Raw genomic sequence first — 25,914 nt, 5'->3', positions numbered from 1 at the left:
GCCTACTACAAGTGAGCATGGGAGCAAGCTACAAAGGACAGTCTAGGTGACAGAAATAAGGACAGATGAAGAGTAGTATGAGAGGCCCCTCAACTGAAACCTCAGATGCAACATACTGTAAGGGTCAATTTCATTCATCTCCTCTTTTGACTCCCCTGATTCAGACTCATCTTTGGATGCAACTTGCCAAGTTGTTAATTTGCTAGAATAAGCTATTGTTTCTCTTCGATTTTTCTGCCAAACCCTAAGTGGGAATTTTGGTGTTTCCCAGCACAAGTTGGGCAGACAAACTGAGGCTCAAGGATGGACAGGGCCTTTGGAATGATTAGGCCAAAAACTTGATATGTCAGCATGACAAAAATTACCCTAGACCTTAAGACACTGAGGTAATGCCAGCCTTGTAGAATAAGAAAAGGCTAGAAACTAAGGGAGTTGATCAGAAATAAGATGGGGGCTGGGACAGATCAGCGTCGAGGATCAGGTTATGGTGACAGCCAGCACCTCTTTGTCTGCTATGAGATACAACTGCAAACATCTCATGGGGCTGTCACACAACCTTTACCAATGTTTGAGAATCTGCAGCATAGACATCACGGGGTGTTAACCCTTCCATCTTCATACACAGATGGGCACGAGGGGTCTTGCTCCTTTACTCTGTCTCCAAGTGTAGCTTAACCCTACTTTTGTATATACACAAACATGCACACCTGTTCTCTTCACAGCTGTCCAGCACTCACACTTTTCCTTGGAAGGAAATCAGAAATCACAGCCTGCTCCAGTGAGGAGAACAAATAAGAGAAACATCATTTCAAAAATGCTGCAACCTTGCTACTGCAATTCAGCTCTTCATTCTGTTCAGAGCCCTTCCCAGTAACTCAAGCTTCTTATACCAGTGCCAAAGGCCAGATGTAAAAGTCTAGCAGTGTGATGTGGGAAACCTTCAAAGAGAAACCTGTTTACTGTTGACAGGAGGGTGATGAGGCATGAGAAAATGGAGCAGGCCTGTGAAAATGAGGTGTGAGAGGCTGTGAGCAGAGAACAAGATGGCAGGAATGGAGGGACAAGGTGAGCATGGAAACTATCCAAGATGTGAATCCTGAGTGCCTTTGATGCTCCTTGGAGTCCTTGGTTTTGGCACCGATGTCCTTCGCTGATGAAGGACAGCTGCAGCAATTGCTGACGTGCCCAACCCTGGCTGCACTGAATAGAAGTTGGTAGCAGCTAATAGTCTATAACTGACCATCACTGGCAAGTTCAAACTATTTCAGCTGTGCATTCTGTGAAACTGTGCCCCTCTGCCTCAGGCTACCTCAGTCCTAACAGTCGTGGACAAATAAGATCCCAGTGGAGCATTTCTGAGAGATCAGCTCTCACTCCAGGCATATGTGGGATAGAGGAAACAGATACCATGTAAGCCCCATTGTGAGACAGAACCCTGAGTTTATTTGATGACTTTTACTGTAGGTTAAATGTTACAGGTCTCTACTACTGTGTGCCCAACCAACTCACAATGTAGGGTAACTACTTTGAAGGAGAAGAGTGAGGCATGTGTATATCACTGTCAAAGTGATGAAGACAGAAAATACACAAATGTGGATGTGGGTTAATCAAAGCAGATGTTGGAAGAAAGGCTGAAAGTCTGTATTGGAGGTGCGAGGATATGTGTGAGTTGAGACCAGAGGGGGTTCTGAGCAATTAAACTGAAAGGGGAGTGAAAAGGGAGGGGCAGTAGTGCAGGGGATGTGGTGCGTAAGGGAGGGTGGAAGAGGTTCAGAGTGTATAATATGTGAGTTTCATCTCCCATCAGTGAGACACTGTTGGGAGATGAGAAAGCAGGAAAAGATGAAGAAGAAATGTCTATCTGGCAGCAGTTTCCCACCTTGGTGAAGAGTCTGGAGATGAAGGCTTCTGCTCTGCATCAGCTGCTGGGCAACAGAACTGGTGCAAAACAGTTTCATTCCTGTAAGAAAAAAAACAACAAAACAAAGAGTAGCAGGTTAGTATTCATTTCATTCAGCAGAAAACTTATAGGAGAATGTCTTTCCCAAGGCTGTTCCAAGGGGACAGTAACACCCAATGATATTGAGAAACAAATGTGATTACTGCATGAACATTATGTACTCTGAGATGGTGGGGAGCAGGAGAGAAGTGAGCTGACAATTTTTTCCTCTCCTTTACCCTTCCCGCTGCTCATGTCAAGCTGTAGAGAAGAGGCAAAACCATTCAAACAAAAAGTTTTCTTTCTGTCAGTATCTGTCTCATGATCCCATACATCTCAAGAAAAGTTTTGCTGGGTCTAATGTTTATTTAGTTTGGGACACAAATATTTCCTTAGATGTGTTTTTTTTTTAGATATGTTTCCTATACATTTTAATGCAAAGATGTTGATTTTTTGTCATAAGAATGGCTGAAGTAACTCTGCAGATATTTCTCTTGAAGCCTCTCTAAAGCATAGAAATTGCCTCAGCACATCAGGATTGAGCATTGCCAATAATAGCAGTGGAAAAGTAGCGTAACAAGCATAAGAGGGTGTGCTGTGATCAGGAGGAGAACAGAAAGTAGGAAGATATCACAGCAAAGAAAAAACAAAAACGTAAGTAACAAGCATGAGCAAAACAGGAAAACAAAAAGCTGAAAGTGTGTTTATTAGATGAGAAAGGCAAAAGAATTCATCCAAAGGAAGAAAGCCTAAACTTGAGTGACTTGCTCTTGGGTCCCTTGCCTGGAAACATTTGAAAGGAGCTTGGTCTTCAGAGGTACTGAGCTCTTATCACAGCACTAGAATCCAGTAAAAGGTGCTCAGCACTTCTGAAAATTAAGACAGTTCCATGTGGACCCTTAAGGTGTCAGAGGCAGCATAAATCAATAGCCAACTTTCAACACCCTGGCCTTCATCAGTAAAAGGGAGTCACTAAAAAGAGATACAATAGCAGGGGAAAAAGTACTAGAAGAATGGTAACCACATAAGAAGAGGAGAAGAAAAGCAGGAGACACAAAGCAGGCTGAATCTTCAGACAGCACAAATCACTCTGTCTCCAAGTTGGTGGAATAGCACTTGGAGCTCCATTTCAGTGCTACTGCAGAGAGCCAGGGCTCAGATGGTGTCGTCTTTACAAAATATTTTTGCAGCTTCTAACCAAGACGTAAGCAGTAATACTAAGTCCCCTGGCTTGTCATGGGGTCCCAGGTTATTCTGAAGGCTTTGGAATTTCTGTTCTGAAATGTGAAATTTATCACCTCTGTCTTTCTCAAAATATGATGGAGATGGACACAAAGATAGCTAAATTACAGACAACAATGATCCTGTTCCCAACCATCCCCTTTCTGCCTCTCAGCTAGCTCAATATAACAAACCGCTTAGTTCTTCTGCTTCCTTGGCTTCCAGTGCCTGTCAAAAACAATCTTTCCTTAGAAGCAGCAGGATTAGCAGAAGCAACACAGCAAGGTGAAGAGGGAAGCATTAGCTTTACCTCACTGACCTCTGTCCATGCCCTAGGTTCCTGCCTGTGACATGCAGCCTGCTGGAAAAGGAAGGACATGTTTGTGTGACATACCAAAGTCATCTCTCGATCTTCCGTTTCTGTAATTACCCAGCTCACATCCCTTCTCTCCTGCCAGCCTGGTTATTGCTGTTTCTCATTATTTTGTTTCTAATTCAAACTTATCGTATGGCAACTACCTGTCTGTCTAGTGTGTCCATAAATTACCTGTGTTGTCTTTTTTCTGAAGCAAGTGGTGGGGTCACTTTTGAGCCTACATTCAAGCAGACTCACACAAATAGTCAAGCTCCTACATCTTGTCATTCTGCTTCCAGCTAGAAGTATCTAGAAAAAAAAAGGAATTTTCTGATAAAATTTTGGTTTTGCAGAAAATGCTGAATCATCAGGCTGAAACTATCTGGTGACATCTTGGGTTTGACAAAAATTCTTAAAATCACAAAGTTTTGACTGGATTTCCTGGCAGGCTGCTTGAGGTTCATACCTCCATATCCCAAATCAGTAGCGCAGCCATGCAATACAAGTAGTCCTTTGGACAGGGGCCATCATTTATCCAATATTTCCATCCACTTGGCTCTCTGTTCTACCCAACTCCCAAGGCAGCAATTCTGAGAGCTGGCTAGCCCGAGAAGTGTGGAAGACCTGTGCCAAGGCAGTCAGATCTGCAGAGCAGGCCTGCAGACATGGACATTGTTGTCTGCGGTGTGAAAATGCACAAGGTTGTTGCTGATCCAGCAATAGCTGAGGTTCATTCTGAGGAGCATGTTTGGTTTCAGAAGTATGATACATTGTCATTTCCTACTGAATTTCATCTCCACATGAAGTAGTGGGAAAAAAAAAAAAAGAAAAAAAAAAAAAAGGACCTAGTTTCAGATAAAAATAACAACACATTTTGTGATACTGGAATCTTCCAAAATATGGGTAACCCAAATTTCAGCCATCTTTGATCATAACACTTCCCTAAATGAGCTACATTGCCCTCTGCCTTTATTCTAACATCAGGTGCATCAGTCAGATTGCTAATCGAACATAAAGAAAGCAAACAAGAGGGAGGAAAAAACACAGACAAAAAAGGTATGGCCAAGTAGAGACAACAACAAAAGTAAAACAAGAAACAGAAGCTTTTATATAGATGAAATGCCTTGTTAGCCAATCATCGGGATAGAAGCAAACAAAAATAAAGGGAAACAGGTAAAGGAAGAGTGGTGTTAAGTTACAGGACTTCAGACTGTGTTTTGTGGATATTTTAAGAAAAAAAACACCTCATAGATACTTTTCAGAGAATCAGGATGTACTGAGCATTATGGCTCTACAGTCAGCCACTGGCTCTGGTTCTCATAATCTCTCGTGTCTGTTTAATGTTAACCTTGGATATTTTCTGCTCCAATCAGAGTTCTCTTGAACCTCTGAGATCCCAAAATCTCAAGAGTAGTTGCACATCTTACATAGCACTAACAGATGTTGATCATGCCCACAGACAGAAACTGGCCTCCAGGCCATTTGGAGCCATGACAACCAAGGAGAAGTCCCCATGGAGATGTGCAGTAGGCACTGCTTGTTAAGTATATGCAGTGTAAATGGATGTTCCTAAACAGCTGAAAGTTCTCCTCACTGGGGGCAAGAAAGGATATCCTTGGACTGTTATTATATCTGAGTTCCCCAAATATCCAGGAGCAGCTGCAACTTTTAGTCTACTCGCATTCTTCTTTCACAGTTTGCATGTCTCTCTTTTATCATACACAGGACATAGGGAGTGGGTTCCATCTTGGATGCTATACCCTGTTCTTTTTCCTCTTTCTTTCCTCCTCTTGATCCTGCATGTATCTGATGGTTTGCAAATGTATATAAAAACAAGGCCCTTAACTTTTCAGCATGGCTTGTATAGCCCAGGCATGAGATGGGAGAGGAGGAGTTAAAGGCCTACAGAAGAAATGGACCTGCTTCCCCCCTCCCCATGCAAAGACTGTATTAATTGCTACCTGGACAAAGCAGTTCTTATCTGGGTGTGAAAGGCAAGTGCCCAAAGGAAGTGTTCTAGGAAAGCAGTTGCCGTTTCAACTCTGTGAAGTCTTCAGGTAAGATGTTATTTTTGGTGCTGTGAGAGAAGAGGGCCTTGCAGGATTGTAATGGCTGCTAAGCAATGCACCTGAGTGACCAGGAGAGGTGGAGCCAGGATCCACCTCATTTAAGGGTTGGCTTACTATTACGTTAGTGTTACAGTCATTTCTTTGGTTGCACCCCAAAGAAAACTTGCAATAGAAAATCCAGCAAGAAGGAAAGGTGTTCTAGTAGAGTGAACAAGAGATCTTTGGTACTAAAGAGGTAAACAGAGAGGAAGAGCAGTGTTGAAGTGCCTGTGAAGGTAAATGCTACCAGCAGCTTGTGAGTTACAAGCAGAGGAGCAGCAAAGGACAAGGGCAAGCAAAGTTGCAAGAGGAAGACTGGGAACAGCCTGAGCCTGTCAGAGCCTTGCTCTGTCTAGCTGGGACACATGCTCCAGAGGCAAGAATTTGACAGTCTAGACCTATCTTAAATGCAGAGAAAGCTGTGTTTGACCCAGTAGTAACCTGTGTTGTCAATTGAAATGTTACCCTCCTCTCCTCTGAGAGAAAACAACTGACTGAGTTTTATTTAGTTGTCTTTAACATTGCTCCTGACAAGAGGTATCCTCCAGCCAGCTGCATCCAGCTTCAGGGGAGGGTATCAATGAACAAACTGTCCGGACACAGCATTTCCTGCTCTGTGACGAACTTTAGAGAGGCCTATGCCAAACCTTCTGGCTAGCATGAGCTGTCTAGTTGGCTCAAGAGTTAGCGTTACCTTTTTGGCTTCTTAGAAAGCTGGACTGTGCTGCAAAGAGGCCTTCTGACTCACGTTACTTAGCTTTTACAGCTATGAATCCCAAAGAGCCAAGCCTCTGTTCTCTTAAAAACTGATGTTGTGGAGGATATGAGAATTCAGCTCCAATAACTGAGAGTCTCTGTAGCTAGATTGTAAACAAAAGGGCCAAAACCCTGCAAACTTTCCCAAAATTGTCATAATGCTGTATCTTGCCATAAAACAAGCACTTGGGGCTTTCGTGCATTCAGTCTTACTGCCCATCTTAAGCATCAGTGCCCACTAGTTTGGTATTGATGGTAGATGTTCTGGGACAGAGATGTTCAACTGCTGAGAGCAGTACTAAGGTAAACAAGTTGTCATCTTCTCCCACTGACCAAAAAAGAAACCCCTCAACCCAGATAGCACACAGAAATCTGTGTTGCTCTGTGTTATCCAGAAGTCAACTTTAATTAAACAAATATCCAATATGGTCTGTTCATATAGACAAAGAATAGCTCTCTGTTTTCCTGCATTATCAATTTTAATCTACAAGATATGCTAGAACAATACAGATTGAAAATTGCTCTTAATGGGAGCACACAGAGCATGCTTCTCTCTAATGTGCTGCATCATCTCTCTGTTGCACAATTACTGTTGCACTTGTATGTTCATGCCTGACCAATCTGGTGGCTTTCTATAATGGAGTGGTAGCATCAATAGACAAAAGAAGGGTGACTGATGTGATCTACCTAGACTTCAAGGCTTTTAATATGGTCCTACATCACAGCCTTATCTCTAAATTAGCAAGATTGGGATTTGAAGGGTGGACTCTTCAGTAGATAAGGAATTAGTTGGATGGCCATAGCCAGAGGGTTATGGTCAACAGCTCTGTGTTCAGGTTGAGGCTGGTCACAGGTAGTGTCCCGCAGGGTTCTGTCTTGGGACCAGTGCACTTCAACATCTTTTTCACTGATCTGGTTAGTGGGATTGAGCACATCCGCAGCAAGTTTGCACCACTCACTAAGCTGAATGATGCAGCTGATAGAAAAGGAGAATGGGATGCCATTCGAAGGGACATGGACAAGCTGGAAAAGTGGGCACAGAAGAATCTAATGAGATTAAAAAAAAAAAAAAAAAAAAAGCCAAGTGCAAGGTGTTGCAGTCAGGTCAGGGCAATTGCAGATTTGTGTATAAACTGGGAGAACATACTGAGAAACAGCCCTGCAGAGAAGGACTGAGGGGTCCTGGTGGATGAAAAGCTGGACATAAACCAGCAGTGTGTGCTTGCAGCCCAGAAGGCCAACTGTATCCAGAACTGCATCAAAAGACGGGTGAGAGAGGTGACTGTACCTCTCTATTCTGCTTTGGAGTGAGTCCACAGGAATACCACAAAGATGATCAGAGGGTTGGAACATCTCTCTTTGGAGGAAAGACTGAGGGGACTCGGTTTGTTCTTCTTGGAGAAGGCTTCAGAGACCTCACTGTGGGCTTCCAGTACTGAAAGGGAGCTTTTGAACAGGAGGGAGACAGACTTTTTACACAGACAGATAGAGAGATAGAGATAGGACAAAGACGGGCAGCTTTAAACTAAAAGAAGGGAAATTAATGTTAGATATTAAGAGGAAATTCTTTACTCAGAGGATGGTAAGGCCCTGGTACAGGCTGCCCAGAGAAGCTGTGGATGCCCCATCCCTGGAGGCATTTAACGCCAAGTTGGATGAGGCCCTGGACAGCCTGGTCTAGTGATTGGCAACCCTGCCCATGGCAGGAGGCTGGAACTAGATGATCTTTAAAGGCCCCTTCCAACCCTACTCATTCTATGGTTCTGTATTACATAGTGTATCTGGCATGACCCCTAGTGCAAAGACTGAAGACCACTGGGTTTTCTAACTGACAGTGCTTGCCTAACTTCTGTAGCCTTGTACTCGGGTCTTACAGGCCTGCATATTCAGTAGCATTGACCTTGGCACAAACATGCACCAGTCCTTAAAAATCTAATAATGTTGAAAGGCATATGGTGCTCCCTCAAGCAGTGTTATGTCAGGAAATAAATACTACAACTTACATGGTTTCTCTTCAAAACTCCACCTTTTGAATAAAAGCTAGGGCAATCTTGACCCAAAGAAATATTTTTTTTGTAACGCTGGATATCTCAGATTTCCTGGAATTGATTACTGTTTGTCTTTTTTTCACATAGCTGCCATGAGAACAGATGGAGTCACAGAAAAGCATAGCTAAGAAGGAGAAGATTAAGGCAGAAAGAATCAAAAGAGAACAGAATTCATCTCATGTGAGGTCTTACTAGCTGTCATTCTTTATAAGACAAGGGCTGGAGAATCATAAACAGGAACTACTTAACAGTGGTAAGTTTATGAAAAGTCAGTTGCACAATGCTACTTCTGTCTTGCCCCAGATGTATAGCTCAGCGCTACCCGTACCAACAGAGCTGTGATATAACCTAGCTAAGATTAGCTGTAGGTCTTATTCCTTCTATCGCTTTCCTCTTGTGTTAGATCTATTTCTGACTCCATTAAACCTGTAACTTTATAGGTGAGATCTGATAGAGGCTGTGTTTCCAAAAGAGTACCTTCCAGCAACTAGATGTTTCCTCTCTGTCCTACACTACTCATTCCAAAATATCCTCACTAAAATTTGTCTTTATTTCTGGTCTCAGTTGTAAGCCATTACACTGGTGTTGTGGAGGGACTTGAGTATGGACAGAGTTTATATCACGGGGGAACTATGCATAATTAAAAACAAACTCAAGGTAATTTCTGGAATTCTTCAAGTCCTTTAACTACTCTGAAGTTGGATGGAATCCATATAGTTATTGGATTCTGCTGATGGCAGGAATGTGACAAGATTCAGAGAGAAACTCGACAACTGAAAAACTATCCCATTAGAATGTTTAATGCAAGTCCTTCCCAAAGTCAGTATATAGGATTCAACCTTTTCAGCATTAGAAGGCTTTTATTGGTATCCCATGGCTATCTACTGTAACTTTTGCTGCTCTTTCCTTCTGAACACCTGATGTTGGCTATCTCTGAAAAACAGCTACAAAATCACTAATCTGATTGCCTGATAAATCCTGTGTTAGAGAGCAAGGGTTTTAAAAGCCAAAATACTGCAAGTGTGGAAATTCAAGAAAAAAGCTGTAATTGTCATTTTATTTTACATTCTCAGTAATAAAAGCAATCTCAACCTGAGCATACATAGGATACATCTTGGGAATGGACTGATTTAGTAATCTTCTATAACTTGCCAAAGACTTCTGAAGTCAGTCAAAAAATGCCCCAGTGTTAATCCCGAAAGACTAGAATGAGATTGAAGCAGTCTGAAGTCAAATTTACATGGTAGATTGCTGAAGATGAACCTACAACAAAAGAAGCAGGTGGAATAATTGTGCAAAAGATGATGCTTTGGAAATTGTGTGGGTCGACCAAGCAAATTTGAAAAGATACCTTTAGGCTAATTAGCTTCAATTTGCCCTTTTCTTAAGTCCTCAGTATCAATTGTTTTTATGGCTGTAGATTTAGTCTGCTCTACAAGTTGTTACTGCTTTCACATCTTCATTGGAAACCTCTTCTCAAGTAGCAGTGATTATAACTCAGTACAGGAAGGACGGACGTAGAGCTCTTGGAGTGGGTCCAGAGGGCCACTAAGATGATCAGAGGACTAGAGCACCTCTCCTATAAGGAAAGGTTGGGGGAACTGGGCTTGTTTAGCTTGGAAAAGAGAAGGCTCCGGGGAGACCTCATTGTGGCCTTCCTCTACTTGAAGGGAGCGTATAAACAGGAGGGGGAACAGCTGTTTATGAGGGTAGATAGTGATAGGACAAGAGGGAATGGTTTAAACTGAGACAGGGGAGGTTTAGGTTAGATATTAGGAGGAAGCGTTTCACACAGAGGGTGGTGACGCAGTGGAACAGGTTGCCCAAGGAGGTTGTGGATGCCCCATCCGTGGAGGCATTCAAGGCCAGGCTGGATGTGGCTCTGGGCAGCCTGGTCTGGTGGTTGGCGACCCTGCACATAGCAGGGGGTTGAAACTAGATGATTGTTGTGGTCCTTTTCAACCCAGGCCATTCTATGATTCTATGATTCTATGATTCCTTGATTCCATGATTCTCTTATTGCATCTGGAAGGTAAGTGCTATACTTGTAAAGGGTTTACATGTGACATGGTGGTCTATGCAGACTTTTGTTGTACATACCTATCACTGACTCTCTGGTCATATTTTTCTAGTATTATATAGGTCTGTCTTTCTAGTGCTGAAGAACAGGATGAAGAGGGGAGTCCCACTGACTGAGCATTTCCATCTTCTCACCAGAATATATTGTTTTTAGAGACCCCATAAAATATCTCAAGATCTCAGTAACATAAAATACCATGCAAACATGCTGTTGTTCACAAAATTAAAATTCAATGTGACATGATGATGCAAATGTGGTTTTGAGCTATTGTGGGTTCTTCAGAACAGCACAGCTTGGAAGAATAAGCACAAGGCACCATGTTGAGGAAATGGAATTTCCTGCACTGAAGGAAGATCTGAGCCGATGCTGGTGTGATCTGATCTTTTTTTTTTTTTTTTTGATTGGATGACTATAACAGATATGTCCATCATGCCATTTATTTATCACCATCTGCTTCATGGGGTGTGGATATTAATGCCATATCTTCCTGAACAGAGGATTTCTATGGTTACTTAATCCATATCTGTGGCAGGCATTTCTCGTGTACACAGCCATTCTTACCCAGAAGAAGCTCTTGGGGAAATGTGAGGGCATGACTGGCAGATGAGTGTAAGGATTCTGGGGGGAAAGTGGGGTGTTTTGCCTCTTCTTCAGTGCAACGAATAGGACTGGTGGCCATCCAGTATTTTATGTACTAAAAGTATAACGTGAGCTCACACCCACAAGTCAGCTAAGTCAGAATCAGTAATATGTCAGGAGACAGAGAATATGAGCTGTGGCCTCTTGTTTTCCAGCTCAGTAGGGCATGCTCCCCTACTACAGACCTAGATGTTTTCCTTCTCTTTTCTCATGTTGGTGACATCCTACTTGACAGAAATTTCCTTCACCAAGGATCTGGGCTCCAGACCGCTATCAAGAGTGAGGAAGTCGGGAAAGATGTCACCTGCACACTCACTTTATTCAGGGAAAATTGCTGCTGACAAGTCCATTTTGTTACCCTGAAACACTTGAAGGAAATCTAATCCATTTGTTAAGTCCACAAGGAGAGGCTGGGCTGACTGCCAAGATTTCCCCTACGTGCTAGAAATGGGCAAGAGCGGAAAAAGGAATGGAAGGAGCTGCTAGTATTCATCCAAGCCCTGGGACTCAACTAGAGAGGGAGAGTCCAGTCAGGCTTCTGGGTTCAGTTTTCCAGCCGGCATCCTTGTGACACAAATAAGCAAAGAGCTGGACCCACTGCCATTATTTCTTATGGTGTGTTACTCTTTGTGCAGTTTTGTGACTCTTGGTGCTTCAGCTTGAGTAACATACTTAAGGTGAGGAAAGGATGATACGCTTGCTTTCAGTTATCTATGGACTAACATCATTATAACCAGTCAGAAAGCTTAAGATCAAGTATCTACTGCACAAAAACAAGTCTGTCCTGTAAAGCAGTGAACACAACGTAATGTACAGACACACAGTGCATTTAATAAAAGGCAGCAGCTTGAAGAAACTCAATCAGGTTTGGGACGTGGATAGTCTGGGAAGGAGCTAGCTGCTGAAAGCTCTCTGTAGAAGGGGAGTACTTTTATCTCTGATGTAGCTATGCTGGTGTCTCTTGTAGGATTACTATCCAAGGAAATGCTCTTTAGGTTTACAGGGATGATTCTCATGCTCTCCTATTTGCCAGCAGAAGCAATTTCCTCAGAAGCTTCTCTTCTTGCTATTAATTTCTTTCCTAAGGCATAGTAGAAACAGGGAGGAGGGAAGTGATTGTACTTGCTAAGCAATTCCCAGAAAGAAGTTTCCAGGATGGAAGTGAGTTTGCCACCAGCTGCCAGAGGGCTTGGGGGAGCCGCCTCTCCTGAAGTATCATTGAATCTCATGTCAGTGGGGAGTCCATCCACTCAATTTAAATTGGATTTCTCTTTTCCAAAGGAAAGCCAGCTACACGGAGTGTGGCTGTCTGCTAATTGTACTGGTGCTTTGGAAGCACTAAGAGGAAGAATGCAACACATTTGTGGTGGGAGAAAATGCTATATATTAGACTATACACTAGCCCAATGTACACTACTGGTCTTTTTTAGATCCCCTGTTAAAGGGTGGAAACAGTTGATAACCAACTGTGATAAACAAGCCACAATACTTCTTGCTCTAATTTGCTAGCAGGGTGAATAGCGGTACTGAGGAAGAGCAACTACTGTATAAAAGAGCAATCTGACATTCTAACTGTATGTGCACAGCTAATCACATGGAGAGGATCCTCTAGTGACACGTGTAGCACTTTCAGGGAGTGTAGAGAGGTTTAATAAGTTGTATTTCAGATTTAGATAGCAGCTTCCTATTTGTGATATCTGAAGTGTGTGAGGGGGAGGTTGTGTAAGCTCCAGAAATCACTTCAATGAAATAATTGCCATAAACAGAAGTTGTATTGATTAATTTCTTAATAGAAATATGGTATATGCGTACAACATTACATTCCCAAGATGGTATCTGATCTTTTCCAAGACAGCATCTCTCAATTTCGACTGTCTTTAATACAATAATTTCTTTTAAAGGTTATACATCTAATAGAATAATTACATGTCTGCAAATGCATGCTGGTAGAGTCATTTTGTAGCTTTGAAACATCTTTTCTTACCTCTTCTGTTTTGTACTACACAAAGGCTCTTTCTTCTTTGTTCAAATAATAGACTTATAACTACATAAAATGGAAGTAGCTGGCAAAAGCTCACTTTTAATTACACTGATGAGCATTCCCCAAATACCCTCCAGTTCTTCATATAGTAATTACAATTTATCAGCCTAACGCCAGTGAGTATGTAGTTCTCCTAGACAGATCTAGCACTCTGCCCGAATGTCCCGCTATCAGACTAAACACCTTTTTCTGCTCTCCTATTTTGAGCTAATTTGTATGAACACTGTAGAAAGCTGAGGATTGTATCAGTGAAATTGGCAAGTCTGGGGGGTTGCCAATTACTATGACTGTGAGATATATATATGGATTTTAGGTCTCTTCCTGAGTAAGAATAAATTTTTGCAAGTGTCAGAATTGGGCTCTGTAAAAGGGTGTTTGTTATGAGTGAGTACTGGACCTGTCTTGAATAAAGCTTAGCCTTTTGCTGGCTGCTCGCTTACATGGCTCATGTTTAACTCCCTAATACAAGAAGAAAGCCCTGGAATTTTCTAGAGGCTGAAATCAAACAGTCCCTCAGCACTGAAGAATAACACAAATCTATATGAGAGAGCACTGTTCAATACATTCATAATCCAATAAACATGAAAATTGACTTCATACAAAGCAATGGCTCATCACCAAGCTCTCCATGCACCTCAGCAGCAGTGCCTTCTGCAAACCTGCCCCAGCAAGGAAATGCGTGGGTAGATTTGCTGCTTGTATAACTGCAATACTGTGCCCTTGCATGCAACTCTGGATTCACTGCTGGATGTAGCATGACAGTGAACTGCACCAGCACTGCAGTGCTTGCAAGCTTGTTACTGCCACACTGGACTGATGCACTCTATTTCTGCAGCAGTTTTATTCTGCATACTCACCAAAGATTATTAAAATTGTTGTATGGGGTAAATCCTACTTGTGAGCTGCTCAGACACTGCCGTACGTTGAGGCTTGACACTACACATTACAACAAGAATACTGTGGTTGAACATAGTGAGAAAGAGGCTTGGCTTGCGGAACACTGTTTCAAGCCCTTGGTTTGGGGCCTTTGGAAACCCAGTTTCTATTAGATCTGCAGCTACCTGGGTCTTGTCCACACTGCTTCAATTACACCTACAATTGAAGGTGGAGTTGTTTCCTGACAGAGAAGTACAGCAAGAAGAAGTAGGAACCTGCAGGACATTACAAACATCATGGATATGTGCATTTGGTTTAAATGGAAACTTCACGATTTCTTGAGGCTTTATAAAGACCTGACCTTGCTAGAATGGCAGAAGAGCATGTGGGATTAATGACATGTCTTCAGATTTCAAAAAGCTATGAAAGGTGCTCCCTTTCCCGATGTTAACTGCTCAACACCTCCTAGGATTTAATATTATTAGGACATAAAATATACAGTCAAGTGAATTTATGAACATGATGACAGCTTAGATCGCTCATAATCCCAGGAACTGGATTATTTTATACTCCCTGTCTGGTGGGATAGCATTGGGAAAAATTCACCACAAAAATGGAGAAGACATTACCTCATAACCAGATGCCTTGTATATGCTAATTATTCATCTGTGTCCTTTCTCAGAACTGAGATACAAATGTCAGCTTACACTCATATACCTGGCCTAAAGATCAGTGCTTCAGTCAGTAATGACCATAGAAACCTCCGTAGCCTGCATCTGCAGCCAAATGTAGAGCTTATCTTGAATAAGATGAGCTGTTCACATCTGTCTGTACTACTGAATCACTCTGTAGTGCCTTATTGCAGCTAGCTAGTGCCTTGTGGGGAATCTTAACTTACAAAAGCATCTGAATTAGAAATCCACTGCCATTCTCTACTTAATAAAGCTTTGAGCATCCCACCAGGTGCTGGAGTCCTCGTGTCTTTTCCTTCATTTAAAACAAACGAACAAACAAACAAATAAATAAATAAATGAGGTAGTTCTGGAAATACAAATTTAAGATGTTTTCATGAACTACAGGAGACTGGCTTCTGCCAAGATGTTTCAGGGAAGCTGCAAAAACAATTACTGGAAATCAGAGTGAGGAGCTGTGGGACTGATTGTGTTTCTGCTCCTGAAACATGATGGCTGATGCAGAGCTTCTTGTGGTACTTACAGCTGGGCGGACTCCTCTAGCAAATTAGATTTAACAAGTTTGCATCAGTAACCCTAGTGCCAACAGGGCTATAGCATAAGCTGATGCCATGTGGCTCAGCATAAGCTGGCAGTGCTATTTGTGCTTTCACACTTCAACTGTGAAGCTACATCAGAGATGGTTCCAGACCCTACATGCTGGGAATGTGACTTCTCACTTTGGGAAGAAGCAACAGAAGTGGCAGCACTGGCATCTGTGGTTACTTTAGCACTAGGAATCATTGAAATTCTGATCCTGGTGATGGGCAGATTCTACCCAGACTCTAGTTTAGCCTTAGAAGATGTGTGGTGGGGGAAATTCCACTTTTGGCAGCAGCTGTTCCGTGTGAAGAGTGTGTAGTACATGAAGAGATCCCAAGGCTGAAGAAAAGGTAGTGGAAAGAGACAGCTCAGACTCATAGGAAAAAGCAGCCGAATACAAACCAGATTTTAATCAAACAAGTGTCAAAAAGTGAGAAGCCCAGGGGTGAGGAGAGAGCAATTATCACACTCCTAGGCGAGGTGGGTCAGCCTTGCCTGTAGCTGAAACACATTCTCAGTGTAACTCCAGAGCAAACAAATTGTGACCGAGATTTATTAGTCACTGTATTTATTGATGAAATAAGAGCTTATAAAATGTGCCATGGAGACCAAATACCCTCCCTCCTGTGCTAGAAGGAGTACTCCCTCCCCAGGGTCATTTAGTTCTATGTTATTTGCATGCTTTCCGCAGCTTAACCCCCGTCCTACTCTGCAGGGAGATAGGGTTCTTCTTGCCACGTGTCATGATTCTGGACTATCAGAATTCCTGTCTTCTCATCACTGTTGTTTCCTAAAGGGTTAATACCTGATTCTCTGCACAGCGGGTATACTCCTGAAATGTATGAATAGGCAGGAGAAACCATCCAGGGTTACTTTCTGTGTGCCTCTGAGAAAGGTGGAATTTGAGTTGCAGCTGTAGACCACTATATAGTCTCTACAGACCGAGGCATCTAAGGTCGTATGGATACTGACCTTGGGACACACTGCAAGTGAGAAGCATGCTGGACAGTCAGCAGTCACCTGATAAAGAGAATCAAAAGCAATTCGTAGTGGAGGGCAAGTAAGACTGAATAACATTCATTCACACAGCAAATTGGTAAAAGCTCCTGAATAGCGTGAAGAGGGACATCCTTGTTATTTCTGAGGTAAAAGTTGTTCTGCTTTGCTTACAAAACCAGTAAGTAAATAGCACTAGAAACAAATATACATTTTATATCCTCATCTTCTATTTTAACTAGAAAACCACCTCCTTACAATTTTATTATCTCTGCCTCCTCCCTGGTCATGATTAGTTTGATATACTGACAAACAGCATTGTAGTGGAAATGCTAAGTCATGGCTTGAACCAGTGATTGAGCACCTGGTGTGAAGGCAAGGCCAATGCAGGGGCACTCAGGTGCATGCAGTGCACCTGAGTGACTGGAATAATGGAGCCAGGACACACCCCTTCCCAGACCTCATTTAAGGGTTGGCAGTGGAGGTAAGGGTCTCTCTGGGGATCCTTGTTTATCTGAGGCCTTCTAAGGGTAAGCAGATTCTTTCCTTTGTTTCTGGGCATGCAGCTGCTGCTGCATTTGAGCATGGCCTCGCTTGCTTCAGCCTGGGACTTCACTGCTCTGCTATCATGACTGTGCTTTCCATCGTGTTACTGGCAAGTACAAATTAGGTGAGAGTATTTGTGCTGTTAGTTCCAAGATTTTCAGCTGATCTCTCCATCAGGTAGCAGGTCTCCAGCTCAGTATGAATTTATTTCTCACTGCATTTTATTCCTCTTCTCACTGTACCTCTCATAACAGTAGTTGCTCAGTTGAAGGATAGTGCTTACTCAAGCCCTACAAGTTCATATGTAACTGATATGCTTTTCTCTCCTTCTAGAGAGCATATTTTCAAATTAAGCTAGAGGTAAGAATCTTCATATCTTTGGTCTGTGTGGCAGTAAGTTAGGCCCACAGTACAGAAGCTGAGATATGGACCTTTAAAAGGCAGAGGTACCTTGGCAACAGCGGGCGCTTAGAGATTCTGTGGTGGTTTACTGTGAAATGCAGTTTTTATCAGGAGACTTCACTTTTGTAAATGAGGATATATTATGTGGTGTTTGCAGAGTGAGTGAAGAAATGTCATGGAGAGTATTGGTGTATGTCTGTATGTAGTACAAGGAAGCAGTATGTCACAGTACTGATATACAGGCGTCTCATATAAAGCTGACTACTAGGGGAAAAATAGTGGGGGGAGAAAGTAAGAAACTTAGTAAGTAACTTACTGCTGGAGGCAGTAAGTACATAAAAAGCTTTGGGCTCTTCTTTTTGAGGAGAGAACAGATCCTAAATCCTTTTCTCTTCCTTCTCTTCCCCTTGCAAAATTATCTTCTAATTAACTGTGGTATTGACTGTTTCACTCCATAACTCTGTCTATAAAGGGCAAGGATATACTTGGCTGTGTCTTATTTACTGTTTCTGCTTTTTTCCTTTACTTGAAGCATATCTTCCAAATTTCCAAGCTCACATTAATTGATGCCACTATGAATTTGAGGGTGTTTGCCAGAGTTTTTGCACCCTTGCACAGAACAATTGGATTCTTCCACCCTTCTAGGTATGTTGAATACTCTGTAATGCTTACCACCACTTATTTCTTTTCAAAGTAAATTAAAGCAATAACTAAAGTTAATTAGACATCAGACACTTCAAACATTGTTACCATGTCTTCAGTTACTAGGTACTCTAACTCCTTTATGTCTAGGAACAACAGTTGCCTTAATTCATTGTGCCTTAACACTTGCCTCCTCTTTGCAGTAGTCAATGAATATCATATTGCCATGGTATGAATCCAGTACACACCAGCTCATTGGAAGAGTATGCTGGGGTATTCCAGAGGGATGCTGTTTTGAAATCTGCATGGTTTAAGCATAGCACTTTCTTCCTGTCTTGCAAAAGTAATGCTCTTCAAAAGCCTAAATGGAAGAGATTGTCTCTTCAGATCTTATCATGGCAGGACTTGGATGCTGTTCCCACTTTCACTTACAAACAGTGATCCATTCTTAGTTGGACAGAGTTGCCTGTCTAGAAAAACAGGTTGCATTAGATTGAAAACTCATAGTTTGTGCTTAAAATAGGCCATTATTTTTTTGCATTTATTGAGCTTTCATAGTGGTTACTGTCATAGGACAACTCAAGCTTCTTTGCAAAACAGTGCAGAGTTGTGTACAAGGCATCAATAGATTAAAAATAATGGGCTCTTTTCTACTTCAGCCACTGGGTGTAACTGTATGCCTTAATTCAATTGCATGGTTCAGGTACCACTGTTAAGATGCTGTCTGGGGTAGTCAGCTTTCACTGTTTACATAGCTGAAAATGTTGAACTTTGTATGTTTTCTAGAAATGATGCTTTTAAAAAGAACCTATAGTCAAGCCCAGCATGAATTTGTGTTGGTGTGAAATTTCAGATACCAATGGGAAAATGGATTTTATGGGGAACAGTCATCTAAAAGAACACTTAGGGCAAAACAGAACCTCACTGCAAATGTATTGGCTTCTATGGCATTTACATAGCCTATGGCACAGGTATATCTGGTTTGGAGACTTGTAACTCCTATCTGATCAACAAGGTCAATGGGAATGTCAGTTCTTGATATCAGGAGAGACAGAATTGTGTTCTTATACAATAACTAAGCAAATGACAGTAATTGAGTCATTTTATAAATTGGTTTATTTGCTCAGCTACAGAGTGAATAAAAAATAAAAATCAGTGAATAATGTATTCAATGAACTTTGTGATATTCTTCATTCTAGAATCTGTTTGTCTGGCTCTAACAGAACTTCATAGGTGGTTCTATGGCTATGTTTTTAAGCAGTCAACTTACTAACAGTTCTGAGACAGGAATGGAGACTGAGCAAAGGGTTATATTAGGAAATTCCTCATTAAAAAGAAATAAAGCGAAATGTGTTGAATGACACAGAGGGAGATCTGTATGGAATCCAAGGAACAGAACATAGTGGGGAACCTTGAGATCTCTGTGCAGCTTTTACTCTTTAAAGGGGAAACATCATAACTGCTACCAGTGTGCTAGCTGCAAAAGTGTAAACAAAGCTTATGTCTTTGGTCACTTATGTAAGTGGCTATCAGTTCTCCATCTAATCATTCCTTGTCCCTAAAGTCTTCTCAAGGAAGAATGCATCTGATTGAAATAGACTGCACTCTGGCGATATGCAGTCTGTCAGCATCACACTCTTAAATTAATCACTCCTATTAAATTGTTAATATTTCTGATACAGTGAGAGAGGCAGAGAATGCCCCAGAACTGGGATAAGGTGCTATGCAGATACTGTTCCCAGACTTCTTAATCTTTTGCAGCACATACAAAAGAAGCAGATGGCCAAGAGTAAAGGTTGAAATGGAACCTGATTGTTGTTCATCTGGGATCTCCTCCAACTGCTACTAAAACTATATTTCCACTGAGTTTGTATACAATCTGATTTCAAGTCTCATGCAGTGAATCCTAGCCAATTCAGCTCTTAAGGGTTGCCCTAAAATACTATCTGCATTCAAATGAAGGTTCTTTCTACTTATGAACAGATCTTATTCTTGTGCCTGTTGCATGATAAGTGCTGCTTATTGCTATTTCAAGCCTGAGAATCCATAAACAATATGGCTTCTCATGCAGCAGCATCCACAGACAATGTCCTCTCTGTCTTCCTATCTCATTACATTTTGATCCTAGACACTTTCAAATTGGAGTACTTTTCTATGGATAGCAAAATCAACAGCCTGATTCTAAGAGCTCCAAATGATTCTATGCTGAATGCTTCTCAAACTTGTGTTTAGTGACAGCTTATGTATATAGAATGCAGTTATGGGAAATCTGTTCCTCATATATCATCTGCAACATATGATTCAGCAGGAGCCACAAAAAGACTGAAGCAACAGCAAGAGAAGTCTGAACTGTCCCACTTAGCCATATAGACTGTGTGCCAGCGTTATGGAGTTCTACATGACTTATTGTGTTCTCTTAAGTTGATGCTGAGAGCAGACATAGCCTGCAATAGAAGGAGGTGTGTGCTTCCCTTTCAGGAAAGGGGAAAAAGAAAAAACAACTTGGCTGCCTTATCTCCTGATATCTCTTGCAAGTGAATCTCTTGCATGTGCTGGGCATATCATTTAGGAATACCTGGAAAGCCCTTTCATCCTTGGGCTGAAGATGCTTTGAAAGAGCAGTGGTGGTATGTTGCAGGGATACTATCATCCCTGTGCTCCTGAGGCATCTCCCTTTGGGTGAAGGATGAAGATGATTTGTTGAGGCATTCTATGGAAGCCTGTGCTGCCACAGCCTGTGCTACACTTGTTTTCTGAGGTAAACAGGAAACCTCAGACCTCGGTAACGTCAATTCTGAACTTCTCACAAGGGCTAAATTCTGTCTGAAAGGAAAAGAGCAGCAGGAATGATCTCTGTGTTTAGTTATCTCATCTCTTGTCTTACATCATCCTCTCATGAGCGTGCCAGAAGGCCAAAAGGAGAGCTCTGATTGTCTTGTATCACCAGCATAATGGGTTTTTAGTTGTTGATACCATGTGTGGGAGACAGTAAGCTGCATTCCTGTTTTACCTAATTCAGAGTGACTGGAGAGGAAAACCTTTGCTCTGAATCTGCAGAGACTTGAACCTGTGTCTCTTTCCATTCCCAAATAAGCTTAGAATCCAAAAAAACTTACCTGTAAAAATGCTAAGTTGGGTGTGAACTTCAGCCTCTGAATTTTTTTCTTATTCTCACTGGCAAATTGTACTGGTGCATTTGGAATGTCAAACCTATCTAGAGACTTGATCATCAAAGCATATTTATATATAAAGCAATTTATTAATTTCTGCAAGAGACTAGCAGAACTGTCTCACTGCTTTTGTCTTCTTTGAGCATTCCCAAGCAATTCTTGACTCCTCTCGGGGTCTTTCTTTGTTTAACCTACAGGAGAACACTTACTGGGATAGGAAACCAAAGTAAAGTGCTGGCCCTGAGGCAGTGCCAGTTGCCCGGGAATATTTCAGCATGGCTGCCTGATTCAGCCTCTACTCTAATTTTTGATGTTGTCGTGCCTTATATCTGTCTAAATTAAAATACACTCTTGCATTAAAATGATATATAGAATTCGACTTCGAAAGCTGTCTCGGGAACCGTCTCCCCTTTGTGACAACAATGCACAGGCCCACTCATTTCTCTGCTGTGCAAAGCGCTGTCAAACGTGTCCAGTTGTTGAGCACTAACTGCAGCAAAACTGTTCATCTTTCAAAGGCAGCAGTCTTAAAGCTCTTCATAAGCGCCACTGGCAGACACCTCGTGCTACCTCCTCCAAGGGAAGTGAGTAACATTCCTCTAGTCATACATAGGAAAGCTGAGGTAAAGTGAGGCAATGCAATTTGCCTGCTGTCTGTCTGTAGCATGAGGAGACTGCCTTTATAATGCTTCAGTCCTGGTTTCTAAGCAGTAGTCCAAGCTTCCTCTCAGCTCAGCAGCTCAAATTGCTGCGAAAGACTAAGTAGGAACCAGAAGAATTAATTTCAGAGGAGGAAGAAACCAGCATAAAGAATATGGTTATGGGGTGGTGGGGAGTGGAGGGAAATGTGTGTACTGATGAAGAGACAGAAACAACCTATGCTGAACTGCTAAAGCTTGCAGCCATCAAATATATCCCTTTCATACTGCTTTCCCTTGCACTGATTTGTAGCAGTATGCAAAGAAATAGCCTTTTAAAATAAACAAGCAACTTTCTAGTGAACAGAGTGCAAGTCAATTCTGCCAATAGCTCACTTTGCCAGATGCTCCCCTAAAGGTAATTGTAAGTTCCTTTACTGTATGGCAGCCTTAAAGAACAGAATTGAGCATTTTTCCCTGAAAAGAATGGTATGTGAACCCTGGTGCTCTTCTACATAGCCTAAACTGTGGTCCCGAGAGACTATGCCTATCTCAGAAGCAGTGTGCCTGTTTGAACTGAGCATCGTCCTTGCTCTGGCACAGATGTAGATGGTACATAACCTGTCAATGGAATATTGAAAGAGCTCGCATCACCAACCTGAACAATGTGAATCTGGTTCTTCTGAGCGGATCAAACCATTCATTGTAACTAGGGAAGGCAACAGAAAATGGGCTGGGATGGCCTCACAACTCTAATAAGCCAAAGGAATAGGAATGAACCTGATCTGTACAGACTGGTTGATATTAATAGGCCAGTTTTAAAGGTATTCTAACCAGCCTTCTCTCCAAAAGAGAACGTACAGCCTCTTTAACACAGCCAGAACCTCTAGATATTTGTCAGCACAACAACTAAGCAACACCACTAAAGCTCATAAAAATCTTGCAGCAGCTGGCAAAACATCAGTCTATATGTGAAGAGTAAAGAAATTGAGTGCTCTGATGTCTTCTTCTGGAGAAAGAACCCTCTTTTGATAAAAGAGGATATCTGAGAATGCACAGGTGTCACTGGAATTATTTCTTCCAGTTTCCAGGACTATTTAATCAAAACATTCTTCATCTCTCCTACTAGACAGCAAAAAGCAGATGGTGCACGTGCACAAGGAAACTAGAGATAAAGGATATATCTAGAACTTGCATGTATTTCATGTGGTCATTAAAAGTGGTAACTTTCCCCAAGGTACACACTAACAGTCTACTGGATTTTGCATATCTTGTCTGTCTCCATTCAGGTGAAAGGTTTATCAGAAGGTGGGAAGTGCAGCACAAGCAAGATACTTAATTTGGGTTGATTTAGTAAAATAACCAGACTGAAAAGGTACAGCATGCCCTAGAAAGCAACAAATCTCTCTTTTACTAACTGATTGTTGCTAATAGGCACTGCATGCAAATGAAAAAGCAAAATGGAGATCTCGGCCAGTCAACAGGAACAATTGCCAGCCAACTTTCATACAAACATTTGATAAATTGTCTCTTTATCAAACATAGGCAAATAAAATGCAGGCCCTGCATAATGAGATTTATCCTCTCCTGGGATCAATCCCAACACGTATTCCTCCTGTACGTTGAATTTCCTGTATGAGGGAAAAACATGAGAGCAAACATCCATATGATGCATGCAGACTAGGAAGAAGTCTTTTTCCTTCTTCCATATTGATCTAGCATTTAGGTTTTAGAAGGTTTTTAACCTTTGCAGATTCCCACAGGCATGAATTCTTCTGGAGCGTGCCAGTAGGAAGGCCCACTTGCTATCACTGTGCTTATTCATATGCAATAGTTAGGAGTTTTCAACACATTGTCACCAATCCTGAACACCAAATTCACATCACTGTTGTGCAGACTTCTTTCTGCAGACTAATCTTGCTGCTTGGGAGAGCTTTCAGAGCTGAGGAGTATTGGCACACTTGAAATTTCAGCTAATCCCCTCTCAAAAGGCATTGTTGCTATTCTTGGAATCATGAGTAGGAAGTTTTCTTGCTTTGTTAATGGGTACAATCAAAGGCAAGACTGTGCCATTTTCTGACAGCTAACTCCAAAGATGCCATGACCAATATCACTTCCACTTGAAGCCAGAACAAGAAAAAGCAGTCAAGTTTTGGTCTGAATGACAATTCAAATGACAACTGGTCAGAAATTGCTAGAGTCCAAACTTCCTCCTGAAAATAAGTGCTTTTTTGGCCCAGAAGAAACGCTTTTATATTTTCTATGTTGGTCTACTTTTTTTTAAAGGCCTTCCCAGTGAAATGGAAAATTCTTCCTTTTTCAATGGAAAATCTAGTAACAGAACCCAGTCTGCTCATTCTTGTGTGTCACATTTTATTGTAAGACAGGCTCTCATGAGACCTTATCATACATTGAAAACATGTAGGTGGTTTCTTAGCCAGTTTTAGTGTTCATAAATATTCTCAAATGGTGCCAGAGAGAGAGTATAACAAATCCTTACGTTTATGCTCAGTGGAAAGGGCTTCTGAATTCTAACTGAGCAGTGCTACTTCCTACAGTGGAGAGGCTATCGTCTTGGAGGTGCCATTCCTGTGATAGTGCCAAGCACAATTGCATCTTCATGGAATTGTTAAATACGGTCCTGTGAACAATGATCAATATGCAGCCATGCTTTCCATTTTGTTACAGGAATTTGAGAACAGGTTTCAAGAGTGCTGAAAAAATATCAGCCTCAATACTCCATGAGGGCTGGTCTGAAAGTAATGTCTCCTATTTTATTCTGTTGGCCCATGACATCAGAGGCAGGTGCTGGTAATACGGCAGTAGAGGCTGAACCTTCTCAACAATATTTCGTTATGTTTTGTTGCTGTGCAAAAGATGGCAGCAGGGGGGGGCAGTCTGACAGAATGGCATCTAATACAGAAGTACATGTGAAGCAAAGGTCTAGATCTGAATTCCTCCGTGCAGAAAAAATGGCACCCACTGACACTCATCAATGCTTTCTGAATGTTTATGCAGACCAAGCAGTGGCTGTGAGCACAATGAAGCAGTGGGTGCTGCATTTCAGCAGTGGTGGCAGTGACAGTGGGTCACTTTAGCTGGTGCGGATTGTTACGAGTGCAGCATGCAGGCTCTTGTTTATTGCTGATGAAAATGCATAGCTCATGGTGGTGAACATGTTGAAAAAGAGTGTTCTGTAGCTAAGAATTTGCTCTATTAAATAGTATTATTGTGCTCGTTGTAGTTTCCATGGAAATAAATTGGAGGCATTGCTTTTGGAGCAACCTTCGTAGATGCAGCCAGAGACAATTCCTCTTTGCTCACTGCAGCCCAGGCAAGCCAAAAGATTGGACGCTCATGACTTAGGGTTTCAAGTATGCCTAGGAGGATCTAAATGTTCCTTTTCCATGAGACTTTGGAAGACTCAACCTTTTTATTCATTCAGAGTGGATGGGAATGCTGTTCTTCAGTTTTCAAACTAGATATTTATTGCTACCTGGTGAACTCCTGAGAAAGCAGTTTCTTTGCCTTGGAACTGAATTCTCTTTGAAACAAAGTACTTGTGTCTCTAAGCCATTTTGGGTAGGAACTGAAGACCTGTACTGCTTGACTATATACAGATTGCAGGTAAACTGAGGATCCCATGAATGACTGAAGCACGTCTTCAGAAACCAGTGGTCCTTTAAAGATGGCTGGTGTCCTTACGTTTATCCTACTGTCTGAGACCAATAGTATGGGACGGATTATATGAGTATGTAGGAACCATTGTATTGCTTTTAGCCCTTCTTCAACTTTCTATGTGATTATTACTTTACACTATTTCCTGCATTTGTGACTAAATTGTTGAAGTTGACCTGATAACAAATGAAAGTTATCCCTTCATATGTGATTGACGGTTTAGTTTCCTATCACCAGTACAAACTACAGCATAAGGAGCCTTTATAGAAGAAAAAATGTGAAAATATTGAGAATAGGTGCACACTGAGTCTCTTCTAGTTCAAGACTAGCAGATGGAAATGCTTTAGGAGCAAAACTAGGCATTTCTTGTACTGTATTCCTGCACCTGCAAGAGTACGTTTCTCTCCTTTAAAAATAATTGAGGTGAGATCTTTGTGTTTAAAACAATAAAATTCATAGCAAAATCAGAATCAGGGTGACTCCAAAGCAAACAGACTGTGACAGG

At 41.7% G+C, this 25,914-nt stretch overlaps 1 protein-coding gene across 6 annotated transcripts in view; it reads right to left on the bottom strand.

Annotated features, from left to right (window-relative positions):
- The window catches only part of IQSEC3 (IQ motif and Sec7 domain 3), a 105,815-nt gene that overhangs the window by 59,651 nt on the left and 20,250 nt on the right, over positions 1–25,914 (bottom strand). For 5 of the 6 annotated variants that reach the window (XM_015286921.4, XM_416377.8, XM_004937919.5 and 2 more), the window contains exon 2: positions 1,880–1,960. In XM_015286921.4, coding sequence (XP_015142407.2) covers positions 1,880–1,960 — 81 coding nt within the window. Of the gene's footprint in view, positions 1–1,879; positions 1,961–3,707; positions 3,825–25,914 lie in introns of all 6 variants that reach the window. The other variant, XM_004937914.4, reaches the window with a different exon arrangement.

The sequence above is a fragment of the Gallus gallus genome, chromosome 1, assembly GCF_016699485.2.
Source record: "Gallus gallus isolate bGalGal1 chromosome 1, bGalGal1.mat.broiler.GRCg7b, whole genome shotgun sequence".
Lineage (NCBI taxonomy): Eukaryota > Metazoa > Chordata > Aves > Galliformes > Phasianidae > Gallus > Gallus gallus.
The sequence above is the reverse complement of the archived record's forward strand: the minus strand, read 5'-3'. Positions and strand labels throughout refer to the sequence as shown.